General features: G+C 42.4%; 1 protein-coding gene across 3 annotated transcripts in view; it reads right to left on the bottom strand.

Moving 5' to 3' along the window:
- Nucleotides 1-12,370, bottom strand: part of LOC140196680 (dihydropyrimidinase-related protein 1-like) — a 48,429-nt gene extending 36,059 nt beyond the window's left edge. For 2 of the 3 annotated variants that reach the window (XM_072256290.1, XM_072256289.1), the window contains exon 1: nucleotides 11,999-12,370. In XM_072256290.1, coding sequence (XP_072112391.1) covers nucleotides 11,999-12,370 — 372 coding nt within the window. The remainder of the gene's footprint in view (nucleotides 1-11,998) is intronic. The other variant, XM_072256291.1, reaches the window with a different exon arrangement.
- Between the last annotated feature and the right edge of the window lie 3,333 nt (nucleotides 12,371-15,703).

Genomic DNA, 15,703 nt, shown 5'->3' with positions numbered 1-15,703 from the left:
AGAGCTTGTAGACCCACACTCAAGGTTTTAGGAACAGCTCCTTCCCCTCCACCATCAGATTTATAAAAGAACACTATCTCACTGTTCCTTTTTTGCACATTTTTTGCAGTAATTTTACATCTTGCACTGACTGCTGCCACATATTTCATTACATATCAGGGACAATAAACCTGATTCTGACTCTTCTATTATAAATATCCTTCAGCTGACAAAATACAGCTCATTATTAATTGACCACGTGAATATTTAGCAATCTTGCTTAATACTCAAAACCATTTATGAAGACTGATGTAGAAACAAAACATATAAAAGTTAATTCACTATTAGATGTAAAACTATCCTTTTATTATAGTACAGAAATATATTTTTTTAACTCTAATAACTTCAGGCATACCTGGAGCCATACATTATATTACAGTGATTATATGCTAATAGCAACTCCACCACATGGTATACAACAATAACTGTGTAATCTTATATCCTGAAGTGTTCAAAATAATCATGAAATCACCTAAACTTCAAATAATGCTTAACATATTGTGACTGCCTTTTCATTTGTCATAACAAACAATTCAGCTTATCTTCAATTGGCCATTTCAGTCAATCACCATCCAAGAAATTTGATTCTGTTCAAAATACCACTATTATATGCTGATCACAAACCAAAGACTATCCAAATGGTTCTGTAACTGGAGACATCAACTGCATCTTCTAATTTGACAAGTGCCTATACACATTATTTGAGTGCCACCGCTGGTCTTGAGAGCTACATTTATTTTATATAATTATTTTCTACATTATCTGTTGTAGTAAACAATAATTAAATTCAATAAAGCAGATGTTCAACAATTAAGATACACACATTCCTCTGGAGAGTAAAAGGTAAATAGTTTTTAATTAGAGTAAACACACGTGCATTAAAAGCCTGGTTTATGTGATAGAGTGTACCTATAATTCTCGGTTCAGTGACCACTGTTTACAGAATGTCAAGCTTCTTTAGATTCCTTGATAGGTGTTGGAATGAATTATTTGAGGTTTTATTTAGTCAACCAAATAAAGTTACGACAATATCACAATGTAATCATGCTCCAAGATTCACAGATGTAAGATATCAAACAGGTCTTTCAGTAACAATTTCCACAGATCGACAGAGGATGCAGTCATCACAGCTCTCCACACAGCCCTTACAAACCTGGATCAGGATAACACCTATGTAAGAATGCTATTTGTGGACTACAGCTCAGATTTTAATACAGTCATCCCTCACAAACTGGTGCAGAAATTGAGCAACCTGGGCCTTGGCAGTTCACTGTGCTCATGGATACTGGATTTTCTGAGTAACAGACCCCAAAGTGTCAGGATGGGAGAACACACATCATCTACTCTCATCCTGAACACCGGTACACCACAGGGGTGTGTTCTCAGCCCCATCCTCTATTCTCTTTTCACCCATGACTGCTCTACCATTCACTCCACCAACACCATTGTCAAATTTGCTGACAATACCACCCTAATAGGTATCATATCAGACTGTGATGAGACAGCCTATAGGGAGGAGGTACAGCATTTGACAGAATGGTGTTGTCATAATAACCTGGACTTCAACATCACAAAAACCAAGGAGCTGATAGTAGACTTCAGGAAATCAAAGCGTGTCGAGCACTCTGCTCTGCACATATACGGGAAAAAGGTGGAGAGAGTAGAGAGTTTCAAGTTCCTCGGCGTCTACATCTCGGCTGACCTCACCTGGACTGCCCATATCTCTTATCGGGTGGGGAAGGCCCAACAGAGGCTCTACTTCCTAAGGAAGCTAAAGCACACTCTCCTCCCTCATCACCTGCTGATCAATTTCTATTGGACAACTATAGAGAGCCTCCTGACGTATTGCTGTGCAGTGTGGTTTGCCAGCTGCACAGAACAGAACGGGAAGGACTTGCAGCAGGTGGTGAGGGTAGCAGAGCGGGTTATTGGCACATTACCCTCCATCAGAGACACTTATACTGGCAGACTTCAAAAGAAGGCTACTTGTATTTCAAAGGATCCCACTCATCCTGGACATCACCTGTTTTCCCCTCTACCTTCTGGGAAGAGATACAGAGCATTAAGGACGAAAACAAAGAGACTCCTTAACAGCTTCTACCCACAAGCAGTGAGATGTATAACACCCCCTTCCTTTCTCCTGCCTCCCGCTCCTAGGACGGCGGCAGCTAAATGCATCACACTTCCAGGAATGGCAGATGTGCAATAGTCCTACCCCCCACCCCCCCCCCCCACCCGCTATCCATATATTATTAATTTTGGACTGCACTCCTGAGGTTTTAGAGTTTATTTTATGTATGTATTCTTTGTCATGCTGCAAAACGTTGAGCTGCTAACCTGTGTTTCATTGCTCCACAACAACGACAATAAAGATATTCTTCTTCTTCACTGTAAATGTCATAAGGATCTTCACAGCGAAGTAAAGATAAAAGAAAATTTGTGACTGAGTCAAAAAGTTTAACAAGTGCAATCAAAAGTTTGTTCAATTAAATGAATTTTAAGGAAGGTTTTGAAAGATAAGAAATGACAATAACAAACCTTCCATTTAAAGAGTACTTTAATGGAGCAAAGATATCCTATAGTGCTTCACAGTAGCTTTATCAAGTAAAAACAAGCTGATAACAAAACTAATAAGAAGAGAGACAGCTAACCAAAACTCTATACCATACATTACAAAGCTTTTTTTTGAGGAAAGAGAGGCACACAGATTATGAAGGGGATGAACACAGTGCCTTGGACACAGAAAGCAAGGCCACCAATGATCACAGAACACGACAGCAAAAAACAGGCCATTTGGCCCATCTAGTCCATGATGAACCAGTAATCGATCGATTCACATTGACCTGCACCCCAGACCATAGCCCTCCATACCCCTCCCATCTATGTGCATATCCAAAATTCTCTTAAATGTTAAAGTCAAACCCACATCCACCACTTGCTCTGGCAGCTAGCTGCACACCCTCACTTTTCTCTGAGGGAAGAAGTTCCCCCTCATGTTCTCCTTAAACTTTCAACTTTCACCGTAATCCATGACCTCTCATTCTAGTCTCACCCAAATTTAGTGGAAAAAGTCTGCTTGCATTAACCTATCTATACCCCTCATAATTGTGTATACTTCTACTAAACCTCCCCTCAATCTTCCACTTTCCTGGGAGTAAAGTCATAACCTATTCAACCTTCCCCTGTAACTCAGGTCCCCTAGTCCCAGCAACATCCTTGTAAGCTTTGTCAGCACTTTTTCAATCTTATTTACATCTTTCCAGTAGGTAGGTGACCAAAACTGCACACAGTACTCCAAGTTAGGCCTGACCAATGTCTTATACAATTTCAACATAACATCCCAACTCCTGTACTCAATACAATGATTTATGAAGGCCAATGTGCCATAAGCTTTCTTAACGACTTAGTGATGCCACAGACGAGGAATTATGGATCTGTATTCCCAGATCCCTGTTCTACCACACTCCTCTGTGCCCTACTGCTCACCATATAAGACCTACCCTGGTTGGTCCTCCCAAAGTACAACACCTCACACTGCATTAAATTCCATCTGCCATTTTTCAGCCCAGTCTTCCAGCTGATCCAGATCCCACTACAAATTTTGATAGTCTTCCTCACTGTCCACAACACCCCCAATCTTGTTGCCAATTGTGAATTGAACAGTACAAGGTCAGGCATGGGGAAAAAAAATAGTTCAAGATCTCGTGAAGAACAATAGAGCAGAATAACAGGAATGGATTGAAGTAGATGTGTTTAGAGATTTTAAAAAATGAAGTGATGAGTGTTTCAACAGCAGATGAGCTAATACAGGGATGGTGTTGAGTGATGTTAAGGAAGCAGAAATAAACAGGCAGTGATGGTATTAAATCCAAAAGCACTATATTGAGGTCCAACTTTTCACCAGGCTATAAACAGTCTGGTTCAGGTACAGGCAGTTGCCAAAGATCCAGTGACAAAGAAACAGACATTGAAGTCATGGTTTCAGTCTTCCCAAGGCAGCTCAGCATTAGAAGGCAGCAACATCTACAATGGCATGTAGGGCCTTGGAAGGAGAAGCACAATGCCCAAGGCAAGTGAAACACCTACAATGCAATCTGGCATTGGGGCCAAATTGAGAAGCAAAGGTTAATGCCTGAATGTAACTGGAATAGAATTAAAGGAGTCTTTGAGGGGGAATGTCAATAAAAGTAGATTGCAGACAATAACAATTTATTTAAGTTGATGATTTGGATTTTAAAAATTGATAGATGAGGAGCAAAGATAGATGAGGATTTAAAAGCGAAGCATTGTGATGATGGCACTAACCGGCGACTCCTTTACTTGTATCTTTGGAAACAGCTCTATTTCCATCTTTAATATCTTTATTTTTCCTTATCAGAGCTCTTTTGAAGACCATGACCTGGAGTTACACACTGACTACGGTTCTTTGCGGGAATGGGACCCACTCTCGGGGTTGTTGTTCAGCACGCCAAGGACTCGGCCTAAGAGTCCGGCTCAGATTTCGAAGCCTAGGATCTCAGACCTCTGCAGACGGGCAGATCGAGGGTCAGTGTCACACCAGGAGACCCATGTGTCGTCAGGGGAGTCTGAATATCTGCAGCTGTGTGCCCAAATTTTTGGGCACAGAGCTCGAAAAAAGCAACATGGTGGGCTTTTAACATTGTAAACCAGCGAGTTGTTATGTCTCCCCGCTTGCTGGGAAAACGGAGACACCTCTTTCTCCCTTATTAGGGAGAGAGAGAACCTATGGTATGTCAAATACCGGGTGAAACGCAAAGTCTTTGGGGGTAACTGCAAGTTTGTGACTTTGCTGTTGCTTTGCTCATGCATGAGTGCTCGGTGGCGGATGCCAATGCTTTTTTTTTGCCGGTGGGGGGAGGGTAGATCATTGCTTGCTGCTGCTTACGCGTGGGGGGTGCTGAGGGAGGAGAAATTTGGGGTTCTAACATTTGACTGTCATTCATTCTTTGGGGCACTCCTCTGTTTTCATGGATGGTTGCAAAGAAAAGCATTTCAGGATGTATATTGTATACATTTCTCTGATATTAAATTGTACCTCTGAAACCTTTGAATTAAGTTAGGACAAGTTGGGATATGCTGGTTTGGTTCTTGGAGAGCATCAAAAAGAATATTGAGAAAGCTAATTCAGAAGTAATGTGTGCATGCAGTTTAGCAGTGAGTCATTGGCCTGAAGCTGGAGATGAGCAATGCAACACAAAGCAGTTTGAAGGCCAATTCTGTCCAGATGTGGCCAGGCATGAGTTGATTCAGAAAGATTAACAATTATTACTAGGATGAAAATGATACTTCTATGTTAATAAAAGTAATTCACTTGCATAAGCAAGACGTGATTACGTGCAGGATATTAGACACTATGGAAGAAGATAATTTGCCATCAAATACTGATTAAAACTGGACCTAATCATTTGAATTGCTTTACTGAAGGAAAGCACGCAGATGACTAAAAAAAGATGGATGAGTACAAATCCTTGTCCGTTTCCAGAAGTTAATACGAGAACACAACTGAAGAAAATTGGCTGGATGATGCCAATGTTCCAGCTCTCAAGCCTTATGCACCATTTAATTAAGTCACTTAATCTACTGATGAACTGAACAAATATTTTGTAAGTTTAATTGACTCCATATCCAGATTATTTTCTGGGGCATAATTTAAGCCATTAAATCTAAGTATTACTCTAATAAGTCTCTGCTGTAGAGTCATAATTTTAATGAGAAGAGGTGACAGTGAACAATGAAAAGACATAAAAAGAAGTTCCTTTATTATTCAGTCACATCAGGGCATGAAATGGAGAGGAACTTGGAGACATCTTCTCCAATTCATGGGTTTCTGGTGTGCTGTAGCAAGTTGATACGTGCTATACAGATTGGTACAGATGGCAAACACAGGAGCCATACTGCACAGAAGACTGATGTCAATTTTGGCAGGTAGAGCACCAAGCAAATTCATTCTGGATAATACTGTGGTTGATAACTATAAAGAGTTCTTGAAAAACAAGGAAGGTGAAATGTATCATGGTCAATGTTACACGATTCATGGCTTACATCAAGGAAAGAAGGGCTACAAACAGAATAGGGGATCAATTCAAAGAATTCAAAAACGTTAAAGAAATCTTGAATGACAAGTTTTTCCCATATTTATTCATTTACATGATGTGGGCACTGCTGGCAAAGTCAGCATTAGTTAACCTTGATCCAGATGTTAGGCAATAGTGTTGGTGAGCTACATTCTTGAACTATTGCAGTCCCTCTGATGGAAGTATTCCTACAATGGGGCTTTTATAGTTATCAACCACAGTTTGATCTAGGATTCAGATCCAGTGGCCAGACAGTAACCTGAATTTATGTCCAAGTCAGCGCTGCTTGTGATTTGAAGTGAAACCAATAGATGGTGCTATTCCCATGTATGTACTATCCTTATCCTTGGGTGGGTTTGAGAAGTCAGAGTTAAGCCTGATTTATACTTGCGCGTCAAATGTACACCGCAGGTACGATGCATAGTTATACTTTGGGAGAGGTGCGCATTAGGCTACGGCATAGGGTATGCGGTACAGGTGTAGCCACGTACCCTACGCCATAGCCTAACGCACACCTCTCCCAAAATGTAACTACGCATCGCGGCAACACAGACTGAATAACTGTGATTGGTCCGCTTAGTAGCATCGCCTTTCCTCCTATGCTGCAATAGCTTGCCATTGGGTGACTGAAGGGCAGGAAAGGAACTCTGGCTGCAATGCTTTCCATAAAGCTTTACAGACCTCCAAAATTATGGAGGACCCTGTGCTTGATGCCAGTTTGTAGCTAGCTGCTACAGCCTGTTGACTTCCACCTGAAGCTAAAACTCGAATGGTTATTGCCAGTCTCTGATTATACTGTGCATACACTGATGCAAAATAAATGGTTGGAGACAATGAGCCAAATCTTCAAATCTACCCGCCGACATCCGAAAATATTTGAAATGCATTTCCTCGTCCATGTCTCTCAGTGGCGGGACAAGCACAAAAAATTCACCCTCCTTCAGTTTCAGTCGCCATTGTTTGAAGTTTGAGTTTCTTCGTGTTGAGTTTCAACACGAAGAAACTCAACACAGTGGCACAGAAACCCCACCACCAACTAGCATTTTGGCAGTGAATTGCAGAGCGATGCAGACACACCAACACACAAGTATAAATGCTCACAACAGCTTAGCCCACTTACGTAGGCTATGGTGTAAGCTAGTACATACAAGTATAAATCAGCCTTAACCTAGGCAAATTAATGTAGTGCATTTTGAAGATGTGCATGCTGTGGCCAAGGTGTACCAATGGTGAAGGAGGTGAATCATTTGAGTGGTCGATTTGGTGACAATTAAGTAGAACTGTTTTCTCCAGGATAGCATTAATCTTCTTTAGTTGTTGCTGCAGTTGTACTTGTTCAAGCAAGTGAAGAGAAATGCATGATACTCCTGATGTATTGATGTATCTTGCAATTAGTGGAAGGGCTTTAGAGTATTAGGTGGTGAGCTACCCAGCTTCCGACCTACTCCTGCGGCTACTGAGTTTATATGGCTGGTGCAATTAAATTTATAGTCAATGATGACATCCCCTTCCCCTACTCCACCCTCCAAACCAGCCATGATTGGTGACAGAAAAGCCAATGCCACTGAATACAAGTTGTGAATGGTCAAACTCCCGCTTGTTGGAGATGGTCATTGTCTATTTTCATGTGAATGTTTCTAGGCCCTGCACAGTGTTGGCATAATTTGCTTCATTTTCTGATGCATTATGGATGCAGGCATCAGTAGACATGTGCAGTTCTGAATCTTTGATGGAAGGAAAGTCATAGGTGGAGTAGCTGAAAATGGGTGAATCTAAACCACAACATACAGGATCTCCTGCAGAGTTGTTTGAGGTTGGGTTGATCAACAACTATATTCTTTTAAATAAGATATGGCCAATCATTGGTGTAGTTTTTCCCCTTGTTAACTATCAACTTGTTTTACCAGGGTTCCTCCCCTACACACAAATGGTGACTTAATGTCATAGGTAATCACTTTTACCTCACAGTTGGAATTCAGCTCTGTCTGCGTTGGGCCAAGGCTGTGACAGGGCTGCAGTACAGGCCCTAGATACAAGAGGTAACAACGCATTCCAAGACTTGTGACAAAAACGTAAGAGAGATGGAGATTCAAGGAAGGTCAAATGTGAGTTTAGGGGGAATGTTTAAAAGAAACAGAATTATTTTGTTAAAAAAAAAACCAACAACAATGGTAATTAATGTGGAGCCATGAAGGGAAGTAGTATGTTCAAGTTGAGGCTTTGTTTGACTCATCATTTCTTGTTCCTACACTGTGCAGAACAGTCCATGTTCTAAATATGAAATATGCAACCATAATCATTGTTGTCTTCCTTGATCACTCCACCGCCACCATCCCGATTACACCATGCTTTGTCATCACCTAGCAGCTGGAGTATTGTCCCTCCCTATCCCATCCTCTCATGCCCATGTAATTACATCTGTTGTGTCCCACTATTGCAGTTTTGGTCCGTAACTCTCTTCTACATGGGCTATCTAATCCACCGATAAGTTTTTTTTTGTCTCCCCACCATCAGCTTCAATTCTAAAACAGCCCCTGTGTCATCCAGTAGTTTGTGTTCATTCAGAGACTCCAATGAGTAACAACTTCTCAGTACTAATGAATAGTCCCAGATCTGAAAAGATAACCAGAGATACAAGAGGCTGCAGAAGCTAGAATCTGAGGCAACCAACAATCTGCTGAAGAACTCAGCAGATCAAGAAACATCTCTGAGAGGAAAAGGAAACATTGATAGTTCTTTCCTCCTCCAGCTACTGCTTGACCAGCTAAGTCTTTCCAGCGAATGTTTTGTTAAAGTTTCTCTGTCTATAGATGAGGTCGACAAGAGCAGAGCATTTTCAACGTTGATTATATTTCAGATTTCCAGCATCTGTAAGTTTTTTTTTCACAACCATCACAACTTGCATTGCATTTAGCCATCACTCCAAGTCCTCATTCCAAAATCAATGACTGGCAGAAAAGAAAAAAGGCATTGTACTTTAGGACATTGTCAGTTGTAGTTAAGCTTATGTTGCTTTACAATAAAAAAACATTTGAAAACAAAATCAATGACTGGCCTCTCTCCACCCATCCACTCTACTCTTTTCTTCTATACCTGCTGTTAATGATACAACAGGTATAACCCTTCCATCAGTGGTATCATTATCATTCAACCATCCCTCTTGGGTTATTTTCTTCTAAAATCCCCTGCTTATACTATACAAAAAGTAGCCAACCCTTTCTAACAATTCCCCTTTTAATTAAATATCTTGAAATACGCCAGTATCTTAGAAGTCCAGGTGTCTCACAATGAAATTATCCAGTAACATTACTAAAATATGAATACAAATGATTTATTTTTCCACTTCTTGAGTCCTATTATTTACTGTTTTCATATGTCCAAAAACGAAAGTTAATCCGTTCTCTAATAATAAAGAATGTTGCGCTCTCCACAAATTACATAGATGGGCGTCACCCATGCTGAAAAACCTTCAGCCTAAGGCCATTACTTCACCTATCTATCGGCTGTCTCAAATTCATACATAAGCGACTTTATTGATTGCCTCGTAAGACGATGCAGGCAATCATGTTATAATGCTCCCCCGGAGAAACTACTGGACGACAAAACTCCAGTTGATGGCATCACAATTTAGACACGCCGCTGCCCAAATTATATCAGGCATAGGAGGCTTTTTGTTCGCCTGTCTAGACCGGTATTGAGACACGTCACCGAGTTGAAAGACACTGTAATTTCACATCAAACAGAGTCTCCATACATCAAGCGGGGAGTCTACCACAACGTAATAAAGAGCTCTACGTACCAGAATTTTAATCACTGTAGTTCTTGTTTTACCTATAACTATTGGGAACACCGTTCCCAAGAGTATTATATACATGTAAGTGCAACACCCTAAGTAATTCCACCCACAGCATCCGACAGTTCGTGGAATTAGAGTTTGACCCACAAGGTGTGTCTCAATGATGGCGCTTTGTGCTATGAAGGCTCTTTTTTGTCTCGGTTCAATCCATCCAGCCCCTCCCATTGCATACAAAAAGAATCTGTTCCCTCCATCTACAATCCCCAGAGTTGCAGGCGTTATCAATACCTTTTGTCCTTGAACTGTGATCTGACCATGAATTAACTGCCTCTGTTTAAATCAGCTTCCCTTTCTTTGTAAATCCACAAGGCTGCAAGTTGCTTATAACGATCCTTCAAGACCATATCGATCATTCTATCGACTTCGTCTTTTCGCTAGCGCAGCCACACCCACATTGCCTGAAACCATTTGTTCGCCTACAACTTCTTTTCTCTGAGCGCACACAGTCCCCTATCAAGTCTAACCACAATCGGTAACGTTTATTTTCACTAAAAAGAAATGGTGAGGTAGACGATGGACATCGCTTTCAGATCACCTTCAGGGCCCTTCGCCGCCATAATACAATCTTACCCCTGCACAGCCCTACTCCCAAAGTGGATGTAGTCAAACACCAAGTTAAGTATTTCCCTTAACCCAGCCCGTTTCCCCAAGGTAGCGGTACAGAACGCATACATACACACAGACACACAATTGGGACGCTGGCGCGCCCTTCCTTCCCCAATGAAAGAGCTTACCGTTACGCGGTGCATGTCCTGGCCGTCTTGGTTGGACATGTTTGCTTGCACTTTATTGTGAGAGAGGGGAGGTAAAGAGTAGATTTTAGGTTCTAAACTGGGCTGCCAAATTTGACCTTACAAACTCGCTCCTTTCGGGAAGCAGTATTTATTAATTAAAGTATTTCTGTGTTCTGGTGTAGATGTCTGCAGCCGTCCAGAGGGAGTTAGCAAAGAGCTCCTTCTAGCGGCTGCCAGCCGTAATGGAGCCGCGATTCACCTCAGGAAGCACTTCCCACCAGCGACCGAGGGATCCCTACACACTGACGAAATTCAGCAGCAGCAATGCCCTCGGTTTTCTCTCTCTCTCAACGGGTAATCAAATCATTATAACAGGAACTTTCTGTCCCTACCCCTTCAGGTTAATGGGAAGCTACTTAAAAATGCCAGGTTCACTCTTCCTAGCCATTCTCCCCGATGGGTCTTTTGTGAACCATCCTGTAAAATGTGTTGCGCATGCCTTCGTTTCGCAGCATGCTCCCCCTCTGACAAATGAGGTCATACCTTCCATCCCCAAATTTCCCAAATTAAAATTCAAATACCAGCGGGGCAGCCTCTACAAGAGGAGGCAGTGCTGCATTTATTCTGTTTTGTGAAACCCTTAGATCGTCTTTGTTTAACTTGATCGAAGGAATTGTTCAGAAGTCGGGACCGAAATATCGTGGGTTAGTAAACGAAGTGAAAACCTGCCCTTATATTTCATAACACCGGGGCGTTAAAATGAAATGCAAAAGGAAGAACAAGTCACGCTGCCACAGACAATAGCTCTCCAGTGGCAACAGCAAGAGGGTGGGGAGGTGTTTAAAGTCATGGAAGCGGCTCCCCTCTGCGCCAAGCCGGATTCCGCCAAAGTGATTACAGCATGAACCAAACGCGGAACCCCGAGGGGCCTCTTTCCTTCCCCTCCTATGGTTGCCTGATTCCAGCTGAATAAACACCAGACAAAAGAATCAGTTTACTTTAAAGCGGGCACTTTTAACCAGGAATGGATGTTAAATCCCTCCTCCACGCTGACTTAAAGCCACCTTAAAGCCCACGTTGTATCACGACTTTCAAACAATTTAATCCAATCATGAAGTGTTTAAAATGCAGCCTCTTCACAGTGACTTTGGAAACTAGATGGGATGGTTTGATTGTTAAATGAGCAGTAACTTTTTCGTGTGTGTGATGTTGGCGTCGTTTAACGATAATGATGTTGCTAATGATGATGATAGGGGTGGAGGTTCGGCATGTACCTTGCCTGGTTCCCAGCCCTGGAGCAGCTCCTTGGCCGCCGCAGCTTTGATCTCCAGCGGGGCCCTCTCTTCCCTCTCGCTGGGAGAACTGATGATTGAGCCGGAGATCTCACTGATGTCACTGGCTGTTTCGCTCATTCCGTCCGATTCCGGGGACAAGATGTCATGCCGGCTGGAGCTCCTAGATGCCTTGGAGCTGCGTCGCCCAACGCTGTAGGCATCGAAATCTATTGTCTTACTCTCATATGCACCTTCCACAGTGCAGAACATGCCTCCGTATTTCTGCCGGGGTGTTTGAGCCGTGGTACCCGGTCTAGCCAGGTACACCGGGAGATCATCGTCCTTGTTCCAGTGTCTCTTGCCATCAGCCATCCTGTGCGCACACTCTCTGAGAAAGAGAGAAACGGCTCGATTTCTCTCACTCAACTCTCTGCAACACTCACACTTTCACACCCTCACACACCTACACCAGCAATGAAAAGGAACCCAAATGGAACCCAGTCAGCATCTAGCAAGTCTGAATCCTCCGGTGACAGCAGATTTCATCCAAAGCTTCTGACACGGAAGTAATAGATCTGCATAAATGCAAAGGAAAGTGTCGCTGTTGGTTCGCCAGGTTTTTTTTTGGTCATTCCTCCCTCTGAGGAGGAGCTTTGGAATGTATTCTGAGTGGGAGCTGGGAGGGCGAGGGGTGGTTTGGCTGAAAGCAGCGGCATCGAAACGATCGATCAAAACGTCCCCGGATGATCAGCATTCAGTGCACGGTGAGCTATCCTTTCAGCACCGTCCCTACGTAGTCCCACATTGGCGGGCGGTGGGGGTGGGGATTCAGGCAGCGTCGTCAGGCTGATGTGACGCTTTGGCTGGAAAACAGTCACTTTAGTTTGCCTTTAAAACAGACACGCGTCCTGATCTGTCTGCAAACAGAGTGTGCGCACGCGGACTTTGCTTGGGATAATCACAGCTAAGCACTCTTTAAGCAAAGAACAACGTTCAGGTGATTGCCTTAGATAACATTTTCAAAACTGTCGCTTGTGGCTGAAGAATTTAGCAAGGTAACCTCGTATACACTTACACATGAACGCAAATTAGTGATGTAGTTACAAGCCATTACGAAATATTATGAGAACTGGAAGTAAATTTAGGCCCATGTAAAATAGCCGTTGTGAAATTATCACGTGTGCGTTATCGATTTATATCTGAACAGCAACCCTAACCTCTGGCCTACAAGCCATCAATAAAATTGAAAGACAATGCTGATAGCAAAATAACGAGAAGTCAAAGTTCAATGTAAATTTATTATCTAAAAACATATACGTCGCCATATACAACTCTGAGATTCATTTTCTTGTGGGCGTACACAGTAAGTCCGAAAAACATAATAGGTTCAATGAAAGATCACACCCAACAGGACAGTCAAACAACTAATGTGCGAAAAACAACAAACTGTGCAAATACAAAGAAAAAAAAAAGAAAAATAATAATAAATATCAAGAACATGAGATGAAGAGTCCTGGAAAGTGAGTCCATAGCTTGTAGCAGCAGGTCAGTGACAGGGCAAGTGAAGCTGAGTGAAATTATCACTTCTAGTTCGAGAGCCTGATGGTTGAGCCTAGTCGTGTGAGTCCTGAGGCTCCTGTACCTTCTTACTGATAGCAGCAGTGAGAAGAGAGTATGTCCTGGGTGGTGGGGATCCTTAATGATAGATAGTGCTTTCCTGCAGCAGCACTCCATGTAGATGTGCTCAGTTGCGGAGGGGGCTTTACCCATGATGGACTGGGCCAAATCCTCTACATTTGTAGGATTTTTCATTCAAGGGCATTGGTGTTTCCATACCAGGCTATGATGCAACTAGTCAATATGCTCTCCATCACACATCTATAGAAGTTTGTCAAAGTTATAAGTATCATGCCAAATCTTCACAGACTTCTAAGGAAGTAGAAGTGATGTGTGCTTTCTTCATATTGGCACTTATATTGCTGGGCCCAGCACAGATCACCTGAAATGATAACACCGAGGAATTTAAAGTTGTTAATCCTCTCCACCTCTGATGAGGACTGGCTCATGGATCTCCAGTTTCCTTCTCCTGAAGTTAATAATCAGCTTCTTGGTCTTGCTGACTTGACTGAGAGGTTGTTGATGTGGCACCACTCAGCCAGATTTTCTCCTTTCTATATGCTAATTTGTCACCACCTTTGATTTGGCCAATGACAATGGTCTTGTTGCCAAACTTAAAAATGGCATCAAAGCCTCACAGTCATAAGTATAAGGCAAGTAGAGCAGGGGGGCTAAATTCACAGCCTTATGGTGCGCCTGTGCTGATGGAGATTGTGGAGGAGATATTATTGTCAATAGAAACTGGTTGGGGTCTGCAAGTGAGGAAATCAAGGATACAATTGCACAAGGAAGTATTGAGGCCAAGGTCTTGAAACTTAATGATTAGTTTTAAAGAGATAATAGTATTGAATTCTGAGCTGTATTCAAGAAAGAGCATCCTGGTTTATGCATTTTCACTGTCCAGATGTTGCAGGGTTGAGTGAAAAGTCAATGCATTGGCATCTTCTGTTGACCTGGTAGGCAAATCAGAGCAGCTCCAAGCTGCCTCTCAGCCAGAACTTGAAATGTTTCATTATCAGCTTCGCAAAGCACTTCATCACAGTGGACATAAGTGCTCCTGGATGATCATCATTGAGGTAGATTATGACGTTCTTCTTGGGCACTGGTATAATTGAAGCCTGCTTGAAGCAGGTTGGCTACCTCAGACTGCCAAAGCAAGAGGTTAAAGATATCGATGAACACTCCAGCCAGTTGAACGGCACAGGTCTTTAGTACTCAGCCAGGTACCTCATCTAGGCTGGAAGCTTCTAACAAAAGGAAGAGATTTGTGGCACTCAGTTGTTGGATGTGCCATTTTAATTTTTACCACGACATTATTCTGTCACCCTATTTTTAAAAAATAATTCTTTTTCATTGTCCTGACCCTGCTGTAAGTTAAATGAGCTGGAGAAGTGTTTTGTTGCTGAATACTGTTTCGCTTATTAAGGTTGTCATAGGTGGGGGGAGATAGTTGGGATACGCTTCCACTACTTATCACGTACTCCTGATGATGTGTGTGTCTCAAATAGCCTCTGACAACCAGTCCAGCTCCTGGCCTTCATGTGTGGCTCAGCTACTAAGCCCGACAGAACCATTTCTACTGACTGGAGAAGGGACAAAGGCGGGTTGAATGGTCTCGGCCTGAAACGTCAACTGTATTCTTTTCCATAGATGCTGCCTGGCCTGCTGAGTTCCTCCAGCATTTTGTGTGTGTTATTTGGATTTCCAGCATCTGCAGATTTTCTCTTGTTTGGGATTGAAGCCTTCATCACACTCCTGCTGCTGCTTATCATCAAATATTTGCTTCACCAGAAAGGCAAAATAGAAGATAAATTATACATAAAACTTGCAAATGTCACCAAGACATCCGCATGATTTTGCTTGTCCTAGTGTTTCTATGCATTGCTGCCTCAATGGGGAATTACTGCTGTGGAAGGTTACTAGCTTATAGTGTAGGAAGCTGCATTTAGTCTTGATACTCAAACTTCAAGTAGCCAAAATTCAAAATGCACCACATAGCTACCATTCATAGTGCTAGTCTTTGTTGCTAGGCTGACAGGCAACAAATGGACTAGCAGAATGTCAGCGATGGAGTCAAACATGCTGTTT

The sequence above is a fragment of the Mobula birostris genome, chromosome 4 (assembly GCF_030028105.1).
Source record: "Mobula birostris isolate sMobBir1 chromosome 4, sMobBir1.hap1, whole genome shotgun sequence".
NCBI classification, from domain to species: Eukaryota; Metazoa; Chordata; class Chondrichthyes; order Myliobatiformes; family Myliobatidae; genus Mobula; species Mobula birostris.
The sequence above is the reverse complement of the archived record's forward strand: the minus strand, read 5'-3'. Positions and strand labels throughout refer to the sequence as shown.